Here is a 20,819-nt window from a genome sequence, read left to right as displayed (position 1 = left end):
CTTGCAAGGCAGTCATATAAGTGGGTCAATTTCAGCTTTAAACATCCTCAAAAATGGCTCCATGGATGGCTCCCACTGTAGGCAGTGTAGAACGTAATGATACCTCCTATAGTAGTTTCAAGATTACTTTATATTACGTTTCAAGAAGCCCGACATCACATAGATCTAAGAATTTTTGTTGTTACCTTATTTTTTCCCAAAAGTTAATGCATACCTTATAAAAACACATTTTGAAAGAGTTCTTACAGCAGATTCCTCACCTTATGACTTTCCCCAGGTGTCAAACGGGATCTGGAAACTTTTGAGCAGGACTTCTGTGTGCCAGTAGGTGTCGCTGCGACGCGTCATACTGACGCCATTACGCTCTGGAAATGATGTGCAGATCCAAAACAGGCGCCACTCCTACACCCTGCCACTGTACCTTTCTTTCCGTGCCACCAGACATGGATCCGGACAAACCTCATCTTTTTTTAGACCTGTTTACCTCAAAATCATACAGTGTGCAGGGGAAATGTCATCTCTCAATACAATATGGTTTAAACCTTATAAGCATGTTGCAAACTAATGTCTGTGACAGATACTCATCTGGCTTATCTGTGGTGCCTGAGGTCGGATCATGGCTCTAAGGCCTGCAGTAACTACGCATCGATGGCCATGCTGATCAGCGTGCCAAAACTATACTTTTTAAGCATCAGTAGACTCCACTCTGAGACTGGTCGAAGTCTAAGGGTCAGTCTTGTTCTTACTCCTTGTCCAGAAGCCAATCCCGAGCACTTTCCTCATCACACTTCAAATCTTCAGGTAAGTCGAAGAAACAACATTAAAAAATCCAAGCTGGACACATTCCTTTTGGCCAGTCTCATAGACCTAATGGGCTAGAGAGCATTACCATGACTCTCAATCTCGCTCTTGATGTCAGTCGATGTAGGAGCCCATCCAGCAACTTGTTCTGGTACAGCCTAAGCTTCTGGTGCTGTCTGCGGCACCAAGGCGGATTTAAGAGTTCTGTGGGGCTGTGCTCTGACTTTGTTTCCCTTACCACTGCCGCTCCCGAGACCCCACGGAGCTGAGTCTCCATCTAGGATAACACAGGTGAGTTTGTCCTCTGTGCCAGTTGTACCCTATGACACCATTGCTGCTCCACCTGCCACTTGCCAACCCCACCTCGAGTCTTGGCTGGACCCGGAATATTAACACTGATGCAAACTCCCATCGACAGCAGAAGATGAGGCTCAACCTATTGTGTTCTGACTCTGCGCTGCTCTGACCTCAACCGAGGTCACGCTCAGCACTTATTGAACCACAACCTTCTCCATCTGAGCCACATCCTCAGGGCAGGTCCCATACACTACATTCCTTGTTCGGGACAGACTCCAATAATGACTGTGATGCATGAGATGAAATTGGCCAACACTAACACAAAGAAAACTGGTATGATGACCTCCAGGGTGCCAGTGGTCTTGACATCTCTCCCTATACTATACTGGCCTTCTTCTTCTAAGTCCTTCCACTGAAGAAAGTGCCTACTTTGTTGTGGTCATGCGAAGGGCAGCTGACGTTCTCGAGCTACAGTTCCCTGCCTTGGAGGTCAAAACTAATGTTCTGACCAAAGTCCTCCAGCCAGGCAAACCAACAACGAAGCCTTTGCAGCCCTTCATTGGGGCATTCACTGGCATCCTTTTAGGGGTCTTGCTCCAGCCTCCCCGTAAATCGGCAAATTGAGAGGTGCTTCGGCCCTGCCCTTGGCTACCTCGCTTTTTTATCTTGGCACCCCTCTCCTGAGAGTTTAGTGGTGCAGGCTTCCACCAGTCGAACACATTCCAAAACTTTCCCGACTCCTCCCCCGGAAAGGAAGTCCAAGAGAGTTGGAGACCTCAAGGAAGAGGATATTTTCTTCCATTAATTTGTCCCTTTGGTCGGTCAATGCCAGTTGCCAACTGGGCAGCTAATCCCACACTTCTGGAATTCTTTTGTTCGAGTCATCTTGGGTGTTCTGGAAGACCTTGGCCCTGAACAAACCCAGGCTATCCAGAATTGTTGTGTTGCTGCATAGTTTACACATAAAACTCGACTGGATACCACAGATTCCATCGAGCAAGCCATTCGTTGTCACACCTAGTTATGGTCGATTTGTTATTCAGGCGATGTCCACACGTCCTCTATAGACAAGCGGTTTGACATGACTCCCCTCTTTGGCCAAAGCAGATTCTGCTCTGGAGCACTTCAAAGAAAGCAGTGCCACAGAGTGTCCTTGGGCCTCTCTGCTCTATTACAGCTACCTCATCAATCCTTTCATTGTTTTTGCAGTTTTGGCAACGGCACCTGATTCAGAAGGCCATTCCCACTTCAGCAAAATTGTCTAGCTGTTTAGTGCCCCTCGCACCCACAGACTCCACGGTCTGGGCATCGTACCATTCAGCCCACTGTGCCACACCCTGGCTCTATTTAGCATGACCTTAGTGGAGCAGCATAGCAACCCGCTGGATCCAATGATTTTTACCATGTTGGTAGGCCATAACATCGGACAGGTGAGTCCTGCAAATTGTCCAACAGGGGTACGCCCTTCCCTTAATAACACATCCACCACACCTTCCACCATCACTGGAACGACTGACTGAAGACCATCTATCTGTCTTACAGCAGGAAGCACAAGCCCTTTTGGCTAAAGGAGCTACTGAGAGGGTGCCTGCACCAGAAGTGGATTGTGGCTGTTATTCCCGCTACTTTCTGGTGCTAAAGAAGAACTGAGGTCTTTGTCCTATTTTAGATCTGCTCCCTCTCAATGCCTTCTTCCACAAGGACAAATTCAGAATGCTTACCTGGCCTAGAGATTGTCTGCCCTCAATCCTGGAAACTGAGTGATGGTATTGGACCTGCAGGACACCTATTTCCATAAACCTGTCCTGTAGGTATATCCGCACTACCTGCTGTTTGTAGTGGGACAGAAGCATTTTCTATTCACCGTGCTCCCCTTTGGTGTCACCAGTGCCTCCTCTGTGTTCATGTAAGTGATGGCAGTGGTAGGAGCACACCTTTTGAAGGTCAGAGCTCCCAGTCTTCCCCTACCTTGACGACTGGCTGTTGACAGTGGGCTGTCCCCTTGCAGAAGTCAACCAATGCCAGACTACGGAAAACCTCCCTTCCTCTCTGTAGTTTACAATCACTGTGGAGAAGTCACACCTGACTCCTTCTCAGATGCTCCACTTCTTTGAAGCCATTCTGGACACGGTTCAGTTTCGTGCCTTTCCCCCAGAAAGGGCCGTTCTGTACATTCAGTCTAATATCTCGATCTTTCAGCCTGGATTTTGGTGAGGCTGATTCTAAGGCTGCTTGGACTGATGATTTCCTGCATCCTGCTGACAAAGCACGCCATGTGATATTTGCAGTCTCCGCAGTTGGATCTGAAGTCTCAGTGGGCCCAACTTCAAGGGGACTTCTACAACCACATTCCAGCGTAGACTCCAAAATACCTGCAGTGGTGGTTACTGTACCACAATTGGGTCCGCAGCAGACTCCCTCTCTCTGCCCCACCTAGAGCTGACAGTGGTGACCAATGCATCACCTCTGGGTTGGGGCGGTCACCTGCTGTATATTGAGATTTGAGGCCTCTGCTTTCCACCCGAGTCCCAAGGGAAAGGACAGGGGAACCCTACTCACTGTCATTGTACCGTCCTTGAAGCTGACTCGCGCAGCTTGGGAATACAGATGCTGTGATTCATCGTGCACAGAATATCCACCAGACCGACACAGTGCATTGTCACTGTTTCCAGAACTTACCAGGGATTAACCATACCGGTACGGCTATAGCGAGTTGATGTAAAGAGCCGGCCGGCCAAACCGTACCCCTGACTGCCAGCCTTTCCTCACACTGAGTACCCGGACGGGTCCTCTTGTGAGTAATTCCCTTTCACTTCTCACTTGTGTCACATCACTAGTTCACAAGGCTGCACATTAAGCAATCCAGATGTCCCTGCATCACTAGTCCTGAGGAGACCTCGTACTGATAGAGGGTCGAAACACCGTCGACAAGCTGAAAGAGCAAACCATTGCCCAGCGCGTATTATTATATACAGTTGCTGTTTACAAAGAAATTATACAAGAATGGTCGCCTTTTAAGATTTATGGAAACCTTGTATATAAATATACACCCTGTCACTTACGATTAGGTTCCATTTTTCACTTTGGGACACAGTGCACAACTATCTGTTCTATTGTAAATTTAAACAATGTATATAATAAGTCGGTTGTGTTTATAAAACAAGTCATAATTGGACAAATGTGTTGGTGGTTCCTTGCCCTCTGACATTATTCTACCCTCTTTTTAATGCGATTGTGCAAATTATATTGCTTGAATCATTTTTTATGAGTCCACAGGAACCGTTGTTTCCCTTTATAATTCCAGCCGAGTCCCGGCACCATATCAGCTGAGGTCCATCTGCTTTGCGTTGAAAGCCTTCCTTTAATCATGGGAAGGCTGATCCAGGTGCTTATGAACAACACTGCTGCCATGTGGTATTGCTTAAAACAGGATGGGGTTCGGGGGAGGAGGGGTGCTGGACCCTGTGCCAGTAAGCACTATGCCTTTTGAAATAGCTGGATCATCATACATTTTCCTGGTGGCGAATCACCTATCAGGTTCCTGTCCTGGACATCTGCCAGGCAGCTATGTGGGTGTTACTTCATATGTTCACAAATCACTACTATCTGGACAGCCATGTTCGCTGAGAGAGGCATCTCGGCAGCTCGGTCCTATAGGAATTTTTGGTTTGAGTCCATTCACAGTCCCACCTCCCAATAGTTACTTCTTTGGTATCTACTCAGAGGATGAGGAATCTGTGGTTAGAAGTCTCTATCAGCAGACCAAGTTACTTACCTTTGGCAACAATATTTCTAATAGCGACTCTTCTCTAACTGCAGATTCCTCACTGACCCTCCCATGCTCACGGTTCTGTGAATTGTACTGTATGCCTTAATAAGATCCCACATCTAGGAATCTGCTCAATGGTCAAAGCCAATTTGTTGTTCTGGGCTCTTCATCTGGGGGCGTGGACAGCCTAGAAAGCAACTGACATCAGCGAGCGTGGCCTGTATTGGCTCCTCACATCTTTTCCAGAACTGAACCGCATCAGTGCGGATCTGCACAACGCCACCTGCCGGTGCGGAGAACTATAGCTCAAAAGTTTTAGGATTCAGTCTAACACCTGGGGAATATTCAAAGATGAGAAAATCTGCAGTTAGAGTCTCTACCAGAAAGAACGTTACTGGAAGGAAGTAACTTGTTATCCTGAACAATATTGAACTGTTTGGTGCATTTAACTCTGTAGTCCAAGCCTTGATGTGCTTAGTTTCACAATATGTTAAGCATACATTGACAAGCAGATGATTGTGGTTCCGACCTTAGGCAGGCGGTGTCTTTGGTTCACAAAGTCTCCAGGAAGATCGTGAAGGAACAGAGAGAAAATCAGGGGTGTTGGTACACATCCCTTCTTTAATCCAGTGTCATTTGTAATCTGTGACAAGTTGCTAGAAATTGTTGAGTGGCACCCAGGCGCAAGGTGAACTGTGCATAGACAATGCAAAAGAACCTATGAATTCCATTTTCTTTGTATCCCCTTAGTGCAAATATTTTCCTCCAAAATCGCCACTTTCCCTTCCTTAAGACGTTTACACTGGCCTTAACAAGAGCACATCTACAAGCGTATTCAGTTAAATTCAGTGACATTTATGGACCAGTTTGAAGCGAGACTCATCCACCAAAAATCTTTGGAAGAACTGAATTGTATTCTATCATTTTAAGTTATATGCTGGTCATGAAAGTTTGCATTGTAAAATATGTTGGCACATATGCCTATTTAACTAAAACGGTTTACTACAAAGTAGATAACTTTATTGCTAAAATGTTGTACCCCTTTTCTAGTGATCGCCACTATATTATGCTACGTCACTAGGGACCAAATTATTGTAATCAGAGCATTTTAGCAAATTCCTTTTGAATATTGTAATCTGAGCTTTTTAACAAATGTATTATTCTTTTAGGCCTGCCCCAGGATGAACCTTATTGTGTTGTTATGCATAGTTTAAAAAAAAATAGTATGTTAAGTATACATCTATTTAAATAAATACAAGTATATTCAAGGTGGAAAACTAGGTGAAAAGAGGTAGTGAATAAACTCTGGGTGCTCCCCAACTGTATTGCTCCCCAACTTTAAAATGTGTATCCACTTGGAGTTCCAACAAGCACACACCTCTGAGCAGATTTGTTCACATGGAAGATCGACCATAATAGTGGGATTTTGGTCTTAGGTAATTACATTTTCAAGTGCAAGATTCATTTACTCTGCATTGGAATTTGCCCTGCTAAATGTTTCTTCTAGTGTTCTTTAATGTGGAAATAGTGTAGTTGAATCTGCCTTGAACTTTAGTAATAAATTGCATTTGAACTGTCCATACAAAGCTTCAACTGATGAAAAACCATATGCTTTTAACTTTGTTTTTGTGCATTCCTGTTACTGTTCAGTGTTTTGGTGGGATTTATTTACTGAACTATTTTAATAGTAGCTGCACTGTAATAAATGTTTGATGCCCAGAAAGGGAAGGAGTCATGGGCCGTTCTGGCTTCTGTGCTGTAGGTTTTAGTCAACTTGTCCCTTCTTTGTGAATCCGAGACACTTTGACTTCAGTTCACCAATTTGTTTGGCGAAGCCGATGTGATGTCACACACTTGTTGCTGACGTCCTGTGACTTTACCTGCTGAGCCACTAGGAGAAATAGCATAGAACCAACATCCTGGAGCTGCCTTCCTAGTCCTTGAAACCCGAGCAGTCATGGGCAGTGCCAGGGGGGCTGACTGACAGATCAAAAGTAGCAGTTGCTACGTTTCAGTATCTGTAAGTGACTGCCATTAGGACACTTCACGATTGGGGATTCAAGGCTACGTTTTACCTATTCTCATGTTTGCATTTTACCTATACAGAAAATAATGCACAAGTAAGACTCTAATGATAACCTTCAGTCTTTTATTTCTTAGGTGTTGCTGTGTACACCGGAATGGAGGCTAAAATGGCATTAAATTACAAAAGTAAATCGCAGAAAAGATCTGCTGTAGAAAAGTAAGTTTTATGTACAGTATTTCCTGAAATATACTTTACTTAAACACATTTGGATCAAATCAGAAAAGACATTTTCCCAAAGTTAGACTCACCTACTGCTTTAAACGGAGGAAATATTTGTTCTACATTCATTGTCCATATCTCCTCTCTCGACAGGACATACATCAGAGAGAGGGGGTATTGGAAGGAGGGTGTCTGTCCTCTTTACAGTACTTTATACATTCTTCAGACACGTAATAGAGCACTTCTTTTTTTTCCTACAATAATTGCCTCTGTTAGGGTAGTAAGGGTAGGTACTTAGCGCAAAGCATATTTTAGCTAAGCTTTAAAAAAATTGCCTGATTTATTGGGTGTATTCTGTTACTAACAGGTTTTCTATATTGTGAATCCAAGCACTTGCACCCTACTTCACGATTTATTTATTCCTAGCAGTCCTTAAGCATCCATATACGTAAACCCCTAATCTGCCTTGAGGGTGCTGCCCCTTATTTCTTTTTTTTTTTGGACTATTTTTAGGTCGAGTCTGGGCAGCGCATGCGCTTTGAGGCATGCTGTATTCCAGTATGGACTTGAAGCTCCACCCATTTTCCGCTCATCTTTTCAATTGGCTCCTGTTACCGTCCTTTCTAAATTGATGCTTTTGAGTCATGTATAGGCTTAGTAGTCCCTCCTTACTACCGCCTTGTCTGCATTTGTAACCTCCCATGAGGACTGGACTTTTTAATTGTGTTATTGCACAGTCTGTTTTATTTACAGTCTATGAGCACTATTTTCTTTAATGTCTTTAATCTAGCTGCTGTTGCAGGCACAACAGTATCTCCCTCACCCACCCTGTTTTCATGACAGCATGGCGCCCGATCATTGACGCTGCGCTTTATCTTTGAAAAATGCTCCCTGCACAGCGCAGCACTTCTGCACTCGCTATGTTGTTTAAAAAATGTTTTTTTTTTTTGTAAAAGCGCCCCATACCGCACTTTCACTTTATTTGCGACTGCACCTTTCTTTAGACAAGCCGCGTCTAAAGAAAAGGGCGTGGCCACCATCAAAATCAAAGCATGGCATGGGGCGCTTTTACAAAAAAAAAAAAAGAGCATTTGTTTGTCAACTTAAACAAACGCTTTTTTGGGAGAAGCGCCCCATACCGTGCTTTCACTTTAATGGCGGCCGCGCAGGCGCGTGGCCACCATTAAAGTAAAAGCGAGGCTTGGGGCGCTTTTATAAACAAGCATTTGTAATGCAATAGGTCTCGCATTCGCGAGAGTTTAATCTATTGGTATTGTAAATGACAATGCCTTTTATTTAGGTTTTAAAAACCAAATCATAAATAATAGGCATTGTCATTTGCAATGCCAATAATAGGCATTGTCATTTGCAATGCCAATAGCTCAAACTTGCGTAAATGCGAGACCTAATGCATTGCAAATGCTTGTTTTGTCAGGTGTCTAATTGACTATCTGCCCCCACCACCCTCCTTGGAGCATATTGGGTTAGTCTGCCAGAGTCTGCTCCCAGGAGGACTGAAAGACTGTTAAGCCCATTGTAGGCTTGGGATACAACTCCATATCTGGTCGAGCCACCTGAAATAGGGATCCACTAGGTAGAGAGTGCTCAAAAGGGGGAATTGGCCCCTTTCCAGCACTACCTCGCCCATGTTGATTTGTGCTCAGGAGTAGAGCTAAGCCCCCCTGGCACAGATCAAAAGTGAAAGTAGGCTGGTCCATATGCACTGTCTGCTTTCACTTTTGCTTTGCTATGACATCTGTATGCTGCATGTCACAGCAAAACAAAAACATTCAAACTTTGGATGTGCGGAAAGCATTTCCCTTGCCTTCCGAGTTTGATTTAGTGAAAGAAAATGTTTCTGGTGTTTTGACCAGACACATTTATTTAACTGTACATTGGTCAACCCATTGACATTCACTGCACCGTGAAAGGTAGTGTGGTGGACATCAGCAGGTCATCCACAGTGCTAAAGTGGGTAAATCCTGCACATTAGCTTTTTATTTAAATGCATCAAACTACTGAACGGATTACTCCCAAATCAAAAAAGCAGGTTTTCTGAGAATAGTACTATTTGAATACCAAGTTTGGTTTAAATCTGTTTAGCAGTTTTTGCTCTATAGCAACTTTTCCTATGGGAATCAAAATGGGAAATGGTGCATGTGTTCACACCCTCCCCCTTAGCATTCTTTTTCCCCTGTTGATGGATCTTCATGAAACGTAGCACGCTGGAACTTAGCTGAAGAAGGTACTAGTGGAATGTGCAGCTGAACTGTAATACAATGGGCAATTCTATTGTATAATATATATTTGTGTGTGTGTGCGCAGCGAAAAACTTCATTAAAGGGAACTTATGTTAACTTTCTTGCTTTTAACACAACAAAGCCACCCAATATTTCATTTATCCTATATATACACATCAAGACTCCACCTAGAACGATCTACTACTGGACATGCACAAAAATGTGGCGAGATGTCCTCACACACCACCAGGTTTCATGCTTCATCATAGGGCTCCCCACTCTCTCCAAAAACCCAGTTTGATGGAGAGGGGGCCTACACCTGAAGTCAGGGAGGCACTTCTACCTAAGAACAGACTTGTGAACTATAAAGATTAGAAACCAATGTGATATCCTAAACAGACCTTTATATTCACAGGAGGTTTCACTTGGTATTGAAAAATCAATATGTTGATCTGGGAAGTAGTACCCCATCGCCACATATACTGTCAACATGTTTCTGTCCGATGGCTCATACAAGTCTGTGGTATTGTTCAGGACGAAAACACGGGATCCAGGAGTGGCAGCTGCACATGCATGTGTCACTGATCACAGTAGGGTTGACCTTTGTCGACCCTTAATGTACCAGCCCTCTACGTACCTGTAACATGACAATAATCTGTATTTGAAGTCTCTAAAATCATCAAAATAGGGAGATAATTTTTTGAATTTTTAGTTGGGAACTCCTTGTAACTGATACATCTATGGTAAGACGTGTATCCATTAAAAGAACAGGTTACTTATCTTTGGTAGCAATTTTTCTGATGAATAAGCTACCGGAAAAGCATATTTCTTCTCTCTCACTTCTGCTCATCTTTACCTTAGTTTGATAGCAGGAGTTGTGTATTTGTAACTGTTTTTCTGAGGGCCCAACTAGGGCCCTTTTTCTGAGGCCAAACGTTTTGACCCAAGCTTTTGCCTGCCTTTTCCTTTTCAAATTTTAGCCAGGTGCTTTTAAGCCTGTCCGAGGTGTTTATCATGCATACCTTTGGCAACGGTCACCAGATTCCCTTCATTAGAATTTAGTGTTATCTGGGCATATATAAACATTGAGTACTACTCTGGTGTAGGTATCCTTTTTTTATTCTCATTCAGCTTGCACATTCTCCCACGTTTTCTGGCATTTGTAGTTTGTACTGATACTGGCAAAAAATGTTGTGTTTGTATATCAACAATACACTTTTTGATTGATTTTACTAATTTGCATTCTTAATTAAACAACGTTAGAATTCATGGTGTATTTTCAATCTCACACGTATGAATGATACAAATATTTGCTGTTGGTATTTAGAAAACTACAGTATTAACTGCAAAATAGGAATATAGTGATCCACATATTTTAACATTCATCTGTGCAGCCAATGTTATTAACTTTATGCAGAGGCTTTTTGAATTCATCCTATTTTAACAGATCCCATAATTTCTAAAGGAACACAGTTCTGTTAATTCCTGAAACATGCATGCAAGTGTTTGATTGACGACCCAATTAACAAAGCTGGGGTTTGAAAAGTCTGAAATTATTTGTGTATGCTTGTGTATGTTTTCTCCTATGTTAAGAGAAGTTTCTGTCTTGTATGTAAGTTGTAAGGAAATAGTCTTGGTTTCTAGGAATACTCATTTGTTGTAAAATGTTCTTGTGAATTGTTTGCAAAGGCAAACATTTCCATAAGTGAAACCAAAATGTGTATTTGCACTTGTAACTTTTATTTTTGTTCTCCACATGTTAACATCTTTCAGTTATGCAGACATCCATTTACGTACATGGGTTTGATATGTGAGGTGGTCCCTTGCTGTTGGCATCTTGAAAAAGCACTTATGTCTTTTAACACTGTGAAAACTACTTGGAAATCATTTTGAATACCACCAAACCTATGAGTTGTAAAGAATTCAGTGCGTTTTGCAGGGTTTTACTCCTCGAATTGCCCTTTCGCACTCCTAATCTTCTAGGCCAAATTCAGTTTATGACCATAGAATCCCCCAAATCCTGACTCTTTGACTATAGCATTATTGTGCTATATACACAGCTCCGTTAGTAATTCTGGTCTGAGTTGTTTGTCCTGGTTGCACATTACTAATAATGGGCTGTATAGTACGTTTTGTAAAATTTTGTTTGATCATGCATCCATTTTGTTTTTCTCACAATATTTATTAGAAGTATCTGTTTCTTCATTACATTTATAGTCTCAGTATTTGAAAGACTGGTTGTCCATAATGTAAAATCTAATATTACATTTCTTTTTACATGCTAGGTCCATGAACACATTTCTGATTATTTATTTGATAATCCTCCTTTTTGAAGCCATTCTCAGCACTATTTTGAAGTATTCATGGCAAGCAGAAGAAAAATGGGATGAACCTTTTTATAACCAAAAGACAGATCATGAAAGAAATAGCAGCAAGGTTTGTTTAATCATTGAAAATAGAAGAGAGACAAAATGAAACACTGTGCAAAATTGAACAGAAATCTTCCCCCATTAAAGCATTTTTTATGTTGTAGAATGTTAACAAATATATAATTTATATGATTTGAAAATGTAAATTCATGCACAAGCTCTATCCTGGGTTTAGGAAGGTGTACCCTGTCGGCTAACGTTTTAAGGGTTTCTCTTTTTTGTTAAGCCAGTATGGCTTTTGAGATACAAATTATATTGGACAAATGGAAACCAATAGTTAACCTTACTTGTTGCGAGCACCGTCTGGATTACTCTCCTCTGACATACATTGTAAAGCTCCATTTTGATAGTTGTAGGATTCATCTTCCTCAATACTTGCAATTCACTTTCTTGATACCACTACTTTAGTGAGGGGAATGACGACATGGGTGACCTTTAGCTTACCATTTGCACATAGATGCGCTAGGGTCAACTCTGATGGGATGGAGAATATGTAGCAATCTGTGGTCTATGCCTTGTCAGCATATATGCACTGAACACTGATCAAGAGGACTTGTTTTAGACGTTCTAGAAGATGCAACACTTTTTTTGGATGTCTTTATGGTGTGACAGGGTGATATGATCTGTTATGAAGAGCAATCCCCTTGATAAACACCCTTCAAGGTGGACTATTAAGCTTGAAATGTTTGTGGCTAATAAGGAAGTTGTGGAAAACGCAGAGTTTTCTGCTATGTGGAGATCATTTAACTCTGGGGGTCCAGGAATACCCCTGCTGTTTTGCATCCCATGACACTTGCAGCAGGTTGAACCACTTTGTAGTGACCGTGAAGAACAGTATAATTATTAAAAAGTGCAATTTGTGGGCAGATTTTTGTCTCTCCCCTCACCATTGTGAATGATGCTGTGGGGAGAACAGAGAAGCACTAAGGTCCCAGTCAAGAGTTTTAGGGTGAATGCCTTGTGGGACAATTCTTTTATGGACAAAACCAAAGAGACAATCACACAGTATTTAAGTATTTACAGGATAATTAGGAGATAGCCAGTAGTCATGTAGTGGAATGGAAGGCCATGAAAGTGATACTTATGGGGACGTGTTTGTCGTCTGTAGATGGCACTAGATTGCACTGAGAGCTGATGCTGACTGAACAGGTTATAGCTAGCGGGAATAGTTCCTAACTCATGGGTATAACAAATGGGAGTGGACTGAGGTTAGGAGGTCAGTAGGGGATACCTAGGATAAATTGGATAAGGCCACCAACACTACGTATGAGCAAAGTATGAAGAGGTAGTATGATGAGATTGGTAGAATGCATAGTTGCTAAACAAGGAGCAAACCTTATATGCTGGTTTTAAATTTAAGAAAGTGGGAGGAAGTAAGGTGACAGTCAGAGATTAATGGCACTTTCAAGGACCAAGGAAGAATGTGAGTAGCAGTTTTAGGAGATAAATTATATAACAAACACTCAAACTTCGGACAACTTCTGATCTTACACATTTCTTGAAGGTCCATGAAAGATCATGAAGAGACCCCTGTTAGCACCATAAATAGATATTTGATGTTTGAAATCCTTCAAATTGCTGGAAGAGATGTCTACAGCTCAGTGGCTGATAGGAGGATGTGAGATCTTGGGTGTCATCACCCAAATGATAAATTAATTGTTTCTGGTACATCTACATGTTTGATGGAGCTATTCTGCTATCCCAGTTTAGTGTTTGTGGTATTTTCTCGAGAAGGGTTCCATTAGGGTTTTTAAAAAGTCTGATTTGTTCCAAGTCACTCTTGGATAGATCAATATAAAAAAAACAAAGGAATTCCCGATAGAATGCTCCATTCTTTGCGGTAACCCCTCTGTTATCATCCACCTAACTTATTTGTAATAGTTTGAATATGCAAATTGAAAAATAAACTTTCCAACAGATCAGGAGATGCATGGTCCATTTTTACAATTTTGTAAAACATTGAAAAGCACTGAAAAAAATCCCACTAGACGTTGCAGCAAATAGAAACTGAAAAAAGAAAAGCTTAATTATAAGGTTTGTTTGAAAAGCGTGTATTGAAATTGGTTTAGAGGTGTTGTCTAGTAATGCTGGAAATCAAGTAATAAGATCCAATTTTTTTGTAAATTGTTTCAGTTTATTAAATCTGAAATATGTGGAGTTGAGTTTCACCAAATAACCAGCCTTGCAGGTTCATTGTCTGTTTATATTTTGAGGTGAAGGGAGAGGATCATTTCACACAGTTTCCTCATCTCAACCTTCCTTTAGACCATCCAGCAGGTAAGGGTACTGCTTGGCTTGGGAAACTATTCAAGAGATGAGGATTCTGCATTTAGAAGTATCCATCAGAAGTAGATTCTCTACCTGCCGATTCCTCACTGATCCTTCCGACTTCTCCATTCTGAAGGATGGTCTTTGGCCATTTAATTAGGTTCCTAATTATATTTCTGCACTGCACTACTCTGATTCGTGGCATCTTTCCTAGTCTCCACTGCTGAGGGATCAGATAATAACAGATGGTGAACTGGTATCGGCGTGCCAGGGTGGCCACACTTTTTTAACACTGTGATGTCACCACAACTCCACTTCTGGTATTGAGATTGAGCCAGCACCACATACTGGCACTGGAGGGCTATATCGGACGTTTCCAGAACTAGTCTGACCTGAATGAGGTCAGGAATATGTAGGTAGATGGAGTATCTACCAAAAATATTGTTACCGAAGGGAAGTAACTTTTTCATTTGCCTTTCACAAGGCAATCCCACTTTGACCTATAAGGGATTTGAGAAGAGCTACTAAATTCACATCGCAAGGCTTCAGGATTTATTGGTGCTACGTGTGCTGGTCTTGTACGTTCTACTGTGCCAATCATTATGGAGCACTTTTCTAGTGGCTTATTGTATCTAGCTCTGGTGGTCTGAAATGTGAATTTAAACTAGAGGCTCTTAATTATTGAGCTGCCTAAAGGAGGTCAAGGTTTAAAGTGCAAGTCTTATGCACTGACACTTACTCCAAATTTGTAAACTTGAGGAATGGAGAGGCTTGATGATGGTGTCAATAAAACCCTTCGTATGGTACACCATTTTTGTGGGGGAAAGTTTTATTATTAACTGAGTTCACAAAATGACACTAGAGGTGGGGAGGAAATGAAGACTTATCAATCCAGTTGTTTCCTGCAGTGGTGGGGACTTCAGCAAGCAACGTCTGAGAATTGGTGGCTGAAGAAAAGGAATTACTTGTACGAGTCTTGGGAGAAAGGGGAAAGCAGCACGGTGGAAGTGCTTATTGCAGCACGTAGGTCTTTTGGGCCGTATTAAGCTCAGCTGTAGCCCAGATTGTTGGAACTGTGCCTATTTTATGTATCTTCTTTGCTTTGTTTATATGTTGACTAGGTTAGATTTTGTCCAGAAAAATTAATAGCTTTCTTTTATTATAACTACTCCGTTCACAAGGCACTGGAGCCAAAATGAGAATTTGGGCACAGAAGCTGTAAATAATCTTGCATTATATTTGCTTTAGTTTGTGTTATCACAAGTCAAAACTCCAGCAACATTGTTTTAGTTTAAATTTAAACGCACTTCTTATGTTTTATTAATTCAGTTAATTATTTTAAAACTTTCTGCTAAAGCAGTTTCTTACCAAACAGCACTGAGCTAAATGTTAACCCTTCTGTGTGAATTAATAAGTGTATTTCTCTTTTCTAGATTCTAAGGTTTATTTCAGATTTCCTCGCTTTTCTAGTACTTTACAATTTCATAATCCCCATTTCATTGTACGTGACTGTGGAGATGCAGAAATTTCTTGGCTCCTTTTTCATTGGCTGGGATCTGGATCTTTACCATGAAGAAACTGACCAGAGGGCACAAGTGAATACTTCAGACCTGAATGAGGAACTGGGACAGGTAAAAAGTGGTAAAGAGTTATTTTGATTTTTGTCTTTATCTGTAGGTATATGTTAGTGCTGGTGTATTGTCGTTCTGTTAAGCAAGAAAGTATTACATTTTTTAAATTGACACACAATTGAAAATATTGGTTCTCTAATTGGGTTTCATAAATATCTCTGAGGTGTCCAGTTTCAGCAGAAAAATGTTTCATTGCTTCATTCCGCACATAGTTTGGGTGTTTATAAGGTAACTGTTGAACACCGGTGTCATAAATTTCTATGCTCTGGAATAAAAAATGAAAAAAAGAATCCCCGTTAGGGAAATCAAGAAACATGTTACTGCTTGAAATAACTTTCGATATTCTTGTCGGGTTTCTAAAAGAGCTTGAAACAAGATACATCTAAATTATTTTCAGTGCAGCAAGATATTATGGTGGTTGGGCTTTCTACACAACTATTTGTTTTCGTTCATGTTATGCACAGGAAATAAGGCTGTATAGTTGTAGCAAGACCACCCAATTTCCAAATATATTTCAATAGTTCTGGTTGCTAAAAGTGCTTAAAAGGAAAAATGAATTGCAGGTATTTTCAGTACATCAACATATTATGGCGTTTGTGTTTTTTACTCAATTTGTTTACTTTTATAGTCTGCACTGGGAAGAATACTGTATAATTGCAGCAAATGCCCTTAGTTTGCAAATATATATTTTAAAGAGCCCATTCCTGTTCTTGGAACCTATGATGCCATAATTGCCACTAATTTACCTGTGGACAGTAACTGTTTTCAGGAAGTATTGTGCCCAGCCCAACATTTTCTTGAATTCCATTTTCTAGGTGTAATTGCTGAGCATAGCAAGATTTTTTGCCTGTAGTTGAAAGATGATTTGTACCTTATCAAGGATATTTCAGTCAAATGATTTGTTCGACCATAGAGGGTGAGGCACAAGCAACACCAAACCCTCAATATGGGCGGGTGGCATTTGGCAGCAGGGATTACTTAGACATTCATTCTGTCAATACAAAATGGCCTTCGTAGTACCCATAGGAAATTGACCATATCACTTAGGCTTCACATATTCTCTAAACACGACAAATTATGTGCACCTCAAGCAACACGTTAGGTTAGAAAATGTACTTGGGTTCACTGTGCTGGGCCAGTTAACTGCGAAAGCCTCAATTAGTTAACTGTATTCGTTCTTTCAACCTAAAATATGTAAAGCAACAAAGTTACCCTGCATTCCTTATACTGTCATTGGATCATCATCAGGACTTCAGCCCTTTGTCATTTGCCCTCAGCAGCTGGTCCATATGTCTACCCCTGCAACCTTTTTTTTATATACCTTTCTTAGTATTGGGTTCTTATGGAGTGAGTTGGTCTCATGCTCAACCTATTTTTCGACAAAAAGTGCAAGCAATACCTTCTTTCATAGAATCTATTAAAAGCGGATGCTTCTTCTATTTTTTCCTGCCGAAAGATCTCCGAGTCATCCTCCCTTCCAGCAAGTGTTCACAACACTTGCACCAGAAAAGTATAAAGTTTTTCTTCTGTGTCCTGTAAGTTTTAACAGTAAGAAAACATTGAGTTTGTAAACTGAAAAACATGCAGATGAAGCATGCTTTCGTTATCGTTCAGTTATCCTGCTTCTAGACCGTGTTCGTATTGCTCACATTCTCCAATATTAAATGATGTTCGCATACAATCAGGTCTGTCTTGCATATAATATACATTATTATTACACGAAAACCCTACCAGACGCCAGAGAACTTAACTGTTGGTAGCAATCTTGTTCAAAACTAGACAACCCCGGATCATTGGAGGAAAGGATGCTGGAGTTATTGGGGTTTCCCGTCACCTATTTTACTACTACGGAATTTTCCCTTATACTTGCTATCCACAATAGAATTTCAAGAATCTGAATGCAACTGTATTTTCACATACAAGTCCAAAATCATAATGCCCGACCACGGTTTATTCGTTTTTTTTCCTCTCGGTCTTCAAGCAGAAATCTTGCTGACTGCGCTATAAGATCTCCTCCCAAGTTTGTAGAGTACAATGAGCAACAGACCAGTATAAATTAAGATAACAGGATGCCATGAAGACCTGACTGGGTCTTTTTGAAGGAACATCATCCGCGGAAGATTGCATAAAAGAAATGATAAATTGTTTGGAAAACCTTCAAATTATGGTTTTTATTTGTTGTAATTACTAAGGGAAAAGGAGGACAAAGTCTGATCCGAGGGACACGAAGGAATTGGATAACTGAGTGTAACATTTCTCAGTAATGTAGTGTGCGACTCCAGTCCTGCATTTATTAACATTTTTGATAAGTAGTGTGAGGAGTGGATGTCCTGAATGGCCAGACTGGAAATCAGATAGATTTGAGGAATGGGATCCAGTAAACATAATTGTTCATGGAACTGTTAAAAAACAGTAGGGTCTATGATCGCAGAACTGACATCTTTGAGGAACAAAAGTCTAAAGCTCCTGTTTGTATATAATTTTGTTTTACCAAAAAATTGCACTCCTTTAGTAATTGGAGATCACGCCAGATGAAGATTAAAACCTCCTAGATGGCTGTCTTAAGCTGAGGTTTGGACCACAGTAATGTCACTGGCATCTACAAAGGCCCCCAACATGCGATGGATTTTCCAGCAAAGTTGATCACCCTTTTTTGTGTCTTTAGCTCCTAAATTGCCCCTCTCCTTTATTCAAATAATGGACAGATCTTCTCCCCCCCTTCAATTTGTGATTCCTTAACCCTGGATACCTGATTATAAGATATAGGTAAGGATTCTGTTAAATTTGTAAATACACAAGACAAATGTATACCCCCTTAATCAGGCAAAATTCTCTCTTGATTGCTGTAGTGTCTTCTATATATTTGTATAGCGGGGACCCTTCTGGAATGACATAAGCGCTGGGGTGTGTCGAGGTGTGATTAAATAAAGTTGGTGATGAATTGCAAATCAGTTAATGGTTACATTCTGAAGAATAAAGAGGTTCACTAAAGCGCTCCGTGTGTGGCGTAGTCAGTTGCCAGGCTATGGAAGACACTATAATTGCTTTTTGACTTCTATTAACTAATCAACATTTTATGGTATGCTGATGCTGTTAACACTTCAAGTCACCATATTTTTTTTTTAATTTGGTGAAAGTATTCCTCCTGGTAAACTGGAAATCCCTTTTTACATTTATTCATTAGATCTGCTTTTATTTTGTAGTTTTATGCAGTGCTGTTGTACACTTAATATCATAATGATAGTGTAAAATCACATATATAAAAATTGTTTGTCTTAAATCTACCACTTTGGGAAGGGAAGCTTTCATCTTATTCAAGTTTTGGTAAGGGAAGGGCTAACCACAACTGATCATAGAACGAAGGTTATTCAAGAGCCAATAAGCAGGGAGCACCAGGAGGTAGAATTTGAGGAATTCATATTTGAGAAACAAACTGTCAAAAAGATGGTGAGGTTGTAGCAGTCAAATACAGTTTTAAGTGAGCTTTGAACCCATTTCTGAAGGATGTCGGAATAGGTTGTGTTCTCAGTTGTCTGAGGGAAGAGTTCCAGTTGCTGTTCCTTAAAGCACATTTTTGTGGCTTGGAAAGTTCTGAATTTAAGTGTCTCCAGCTGAAGATATTATTTGCTTCTTGATCGATATTTTCAATAAGTTTGTCATTTAACTGTGCCCGTTCAGTGGATGTTTCTGTACGCAGACATCACATTTTGTTTTGAAAATATTTTTATTACCAGTTTTTGTGATTACAGCATGGATACAGTGGAGAATTCCAAAAAGCAATGTCTCGTTCAGCATTACATTAACATTGTTATTTAACAGCAGCAATATATACGACAGTCAAAATAAGTTTTCAGAGTTGATAACTCAGTTCCCCCGTCACCCAGGTCCCCCTCCCCCTGCTCCCCCCCACTACACATCCCTGGTGGCTCACCGCGCATCTTCTATCAGGATACCATAATGTTTTATCCATGGTTTCCATATTTTCTGGAACTTTTTGGGACAGCCTCAAGCAATGTACATTGTTTTCACCCCTGACATATACATGTCCATTCCCCTCCTCCACTCATCCACTGAGGGACTTTGTGGTGTTCCCCATTTATGTGCCAAATCTCGTTTAGCCACCACTAGTCCCAAAGTAAGCAGCAGTAGCTTTGTTTTGGGGAGATCTACTTCTGTATGTATACCCAGCAAAACGAACTTGGGGTTTAGGGGTATCTTATCGTATAGGATGTCTTCTAACTCCTTCAGTAGAGCTGCCCAGTATTTCTGTATGTGTTGGCATTCCCATATTATGTGGAAATAAGTGCTGTCGGTCATGTTACAGCTGAGGCAGTTGGGTGTGTTAGCCCTCCCAATAAGGTAGAGTAGAGCTCTGTCATAATATGTCCTATGCAGATACTTAAACTGAATCAGTCTATGGAGGGACTTGATAGCCACTTCCCGAGGGTGCATCAGTGCAATTTCCCAATCCAGTTCGTCAATCTCGCCTAGTTTTGTCTCCCATTTCGCTCTCAATTTTAAGAGAGAGTCCGGTTTGTTATTCATTATGGTTCGGTATGTCCGGGAGACTGCCTATTCCTTGATTTTGCTCATTAAGTCGGCCCTCCAACGGGGCATATTCAGGGAGATTGTCTGTGTCTATACCTTGTGCCCTCCAGGCATGTGCAGACATCACATTTTTAACTTGATTTGAGCTTACAGGAGTAACTAGTAAAGCTCTCTGAATATTAGTGTAATATTGTCCAATGTTTTATTTTAAGGTCCACTGAATTGTAGTAGGGAAAAGCATGTATTATTCCTCGGACCATAGCATTTCGGAGATTGAGACTAACTATAACAAGTGAATGGGCTGCTCTTTTAAGCTAATGGGCAACAGCAGTTATTTTATTTGGTTAGAGCGTGCAGGTAAAAACTGGATGCTTGAGGTAACCCTTTTCTATGAGGTGTAACTGACAGTGTGTTAGCTAGCGTTTTTCCTACAGATTTTATAGTGGGCAATAAAACTGGGACGAAGCAGTCTACCAGAAGTATTTTTTCATAAATTACTGTTAATTTTGTGATTTTATCTAGATGTGATAATGAGGTACTCCGTTTATGTTCTGGATTTAAAATTAAGACATTTTCTTTCATAAAGTGTTG

The 20,819-nt window shown here is 40.9% G+C and overlaps 1 protein-coding gene across 3 annotated transcripts in view; it reads left to right on the top strand.

Moving 5' to 3' along the window:
- ATP11B (ATPase phospholipid transporting 11B (putative)) overlaps positions 1-20,819 on the top strand; it is a 446,007-nt gene that overhangs the window by 157,291 nt on the left and 267,897 nt on the right. For all 3 annotated transcript variants that reach the window (XM_085635367.1, XM_085635368.1, XM_085635366.1), the window contains exons 10-12: positions 7,028-7,109; positions 11,638-11,788; positions 15,483-15,680. In XM_085635367.1, coding sequence (XP_085491493.1) covers positions 7,028-7,109; positions 11,638-11,788; positions 15,483-15,680 — 431 coding nt within the window. The remainder of the gene's footprint in view (positions 1-7,027; positions 7,110-11,637; positions 11,789-15,482; positions 15,681-20,819) is intronic.

This window comes from Triturus cristatus, chromosome 11, assembly GCF_964204655.1.
Source record: "Triturus cristatus chromosome 11, aTriCri1.1, whole genome shotgun sequence".
Classification (NCBI taxonomy): domain Eukaryota; kingdom Metazoa; phylum Chordata; class Amphibia; order Caudata; family Salamandridae; genus Triturus; species Triturus cristatus.
Note: the sequence above shows the minus strand (reverse complement) of the source record. Positions and strands in the feature narration are given on the sequence as shown.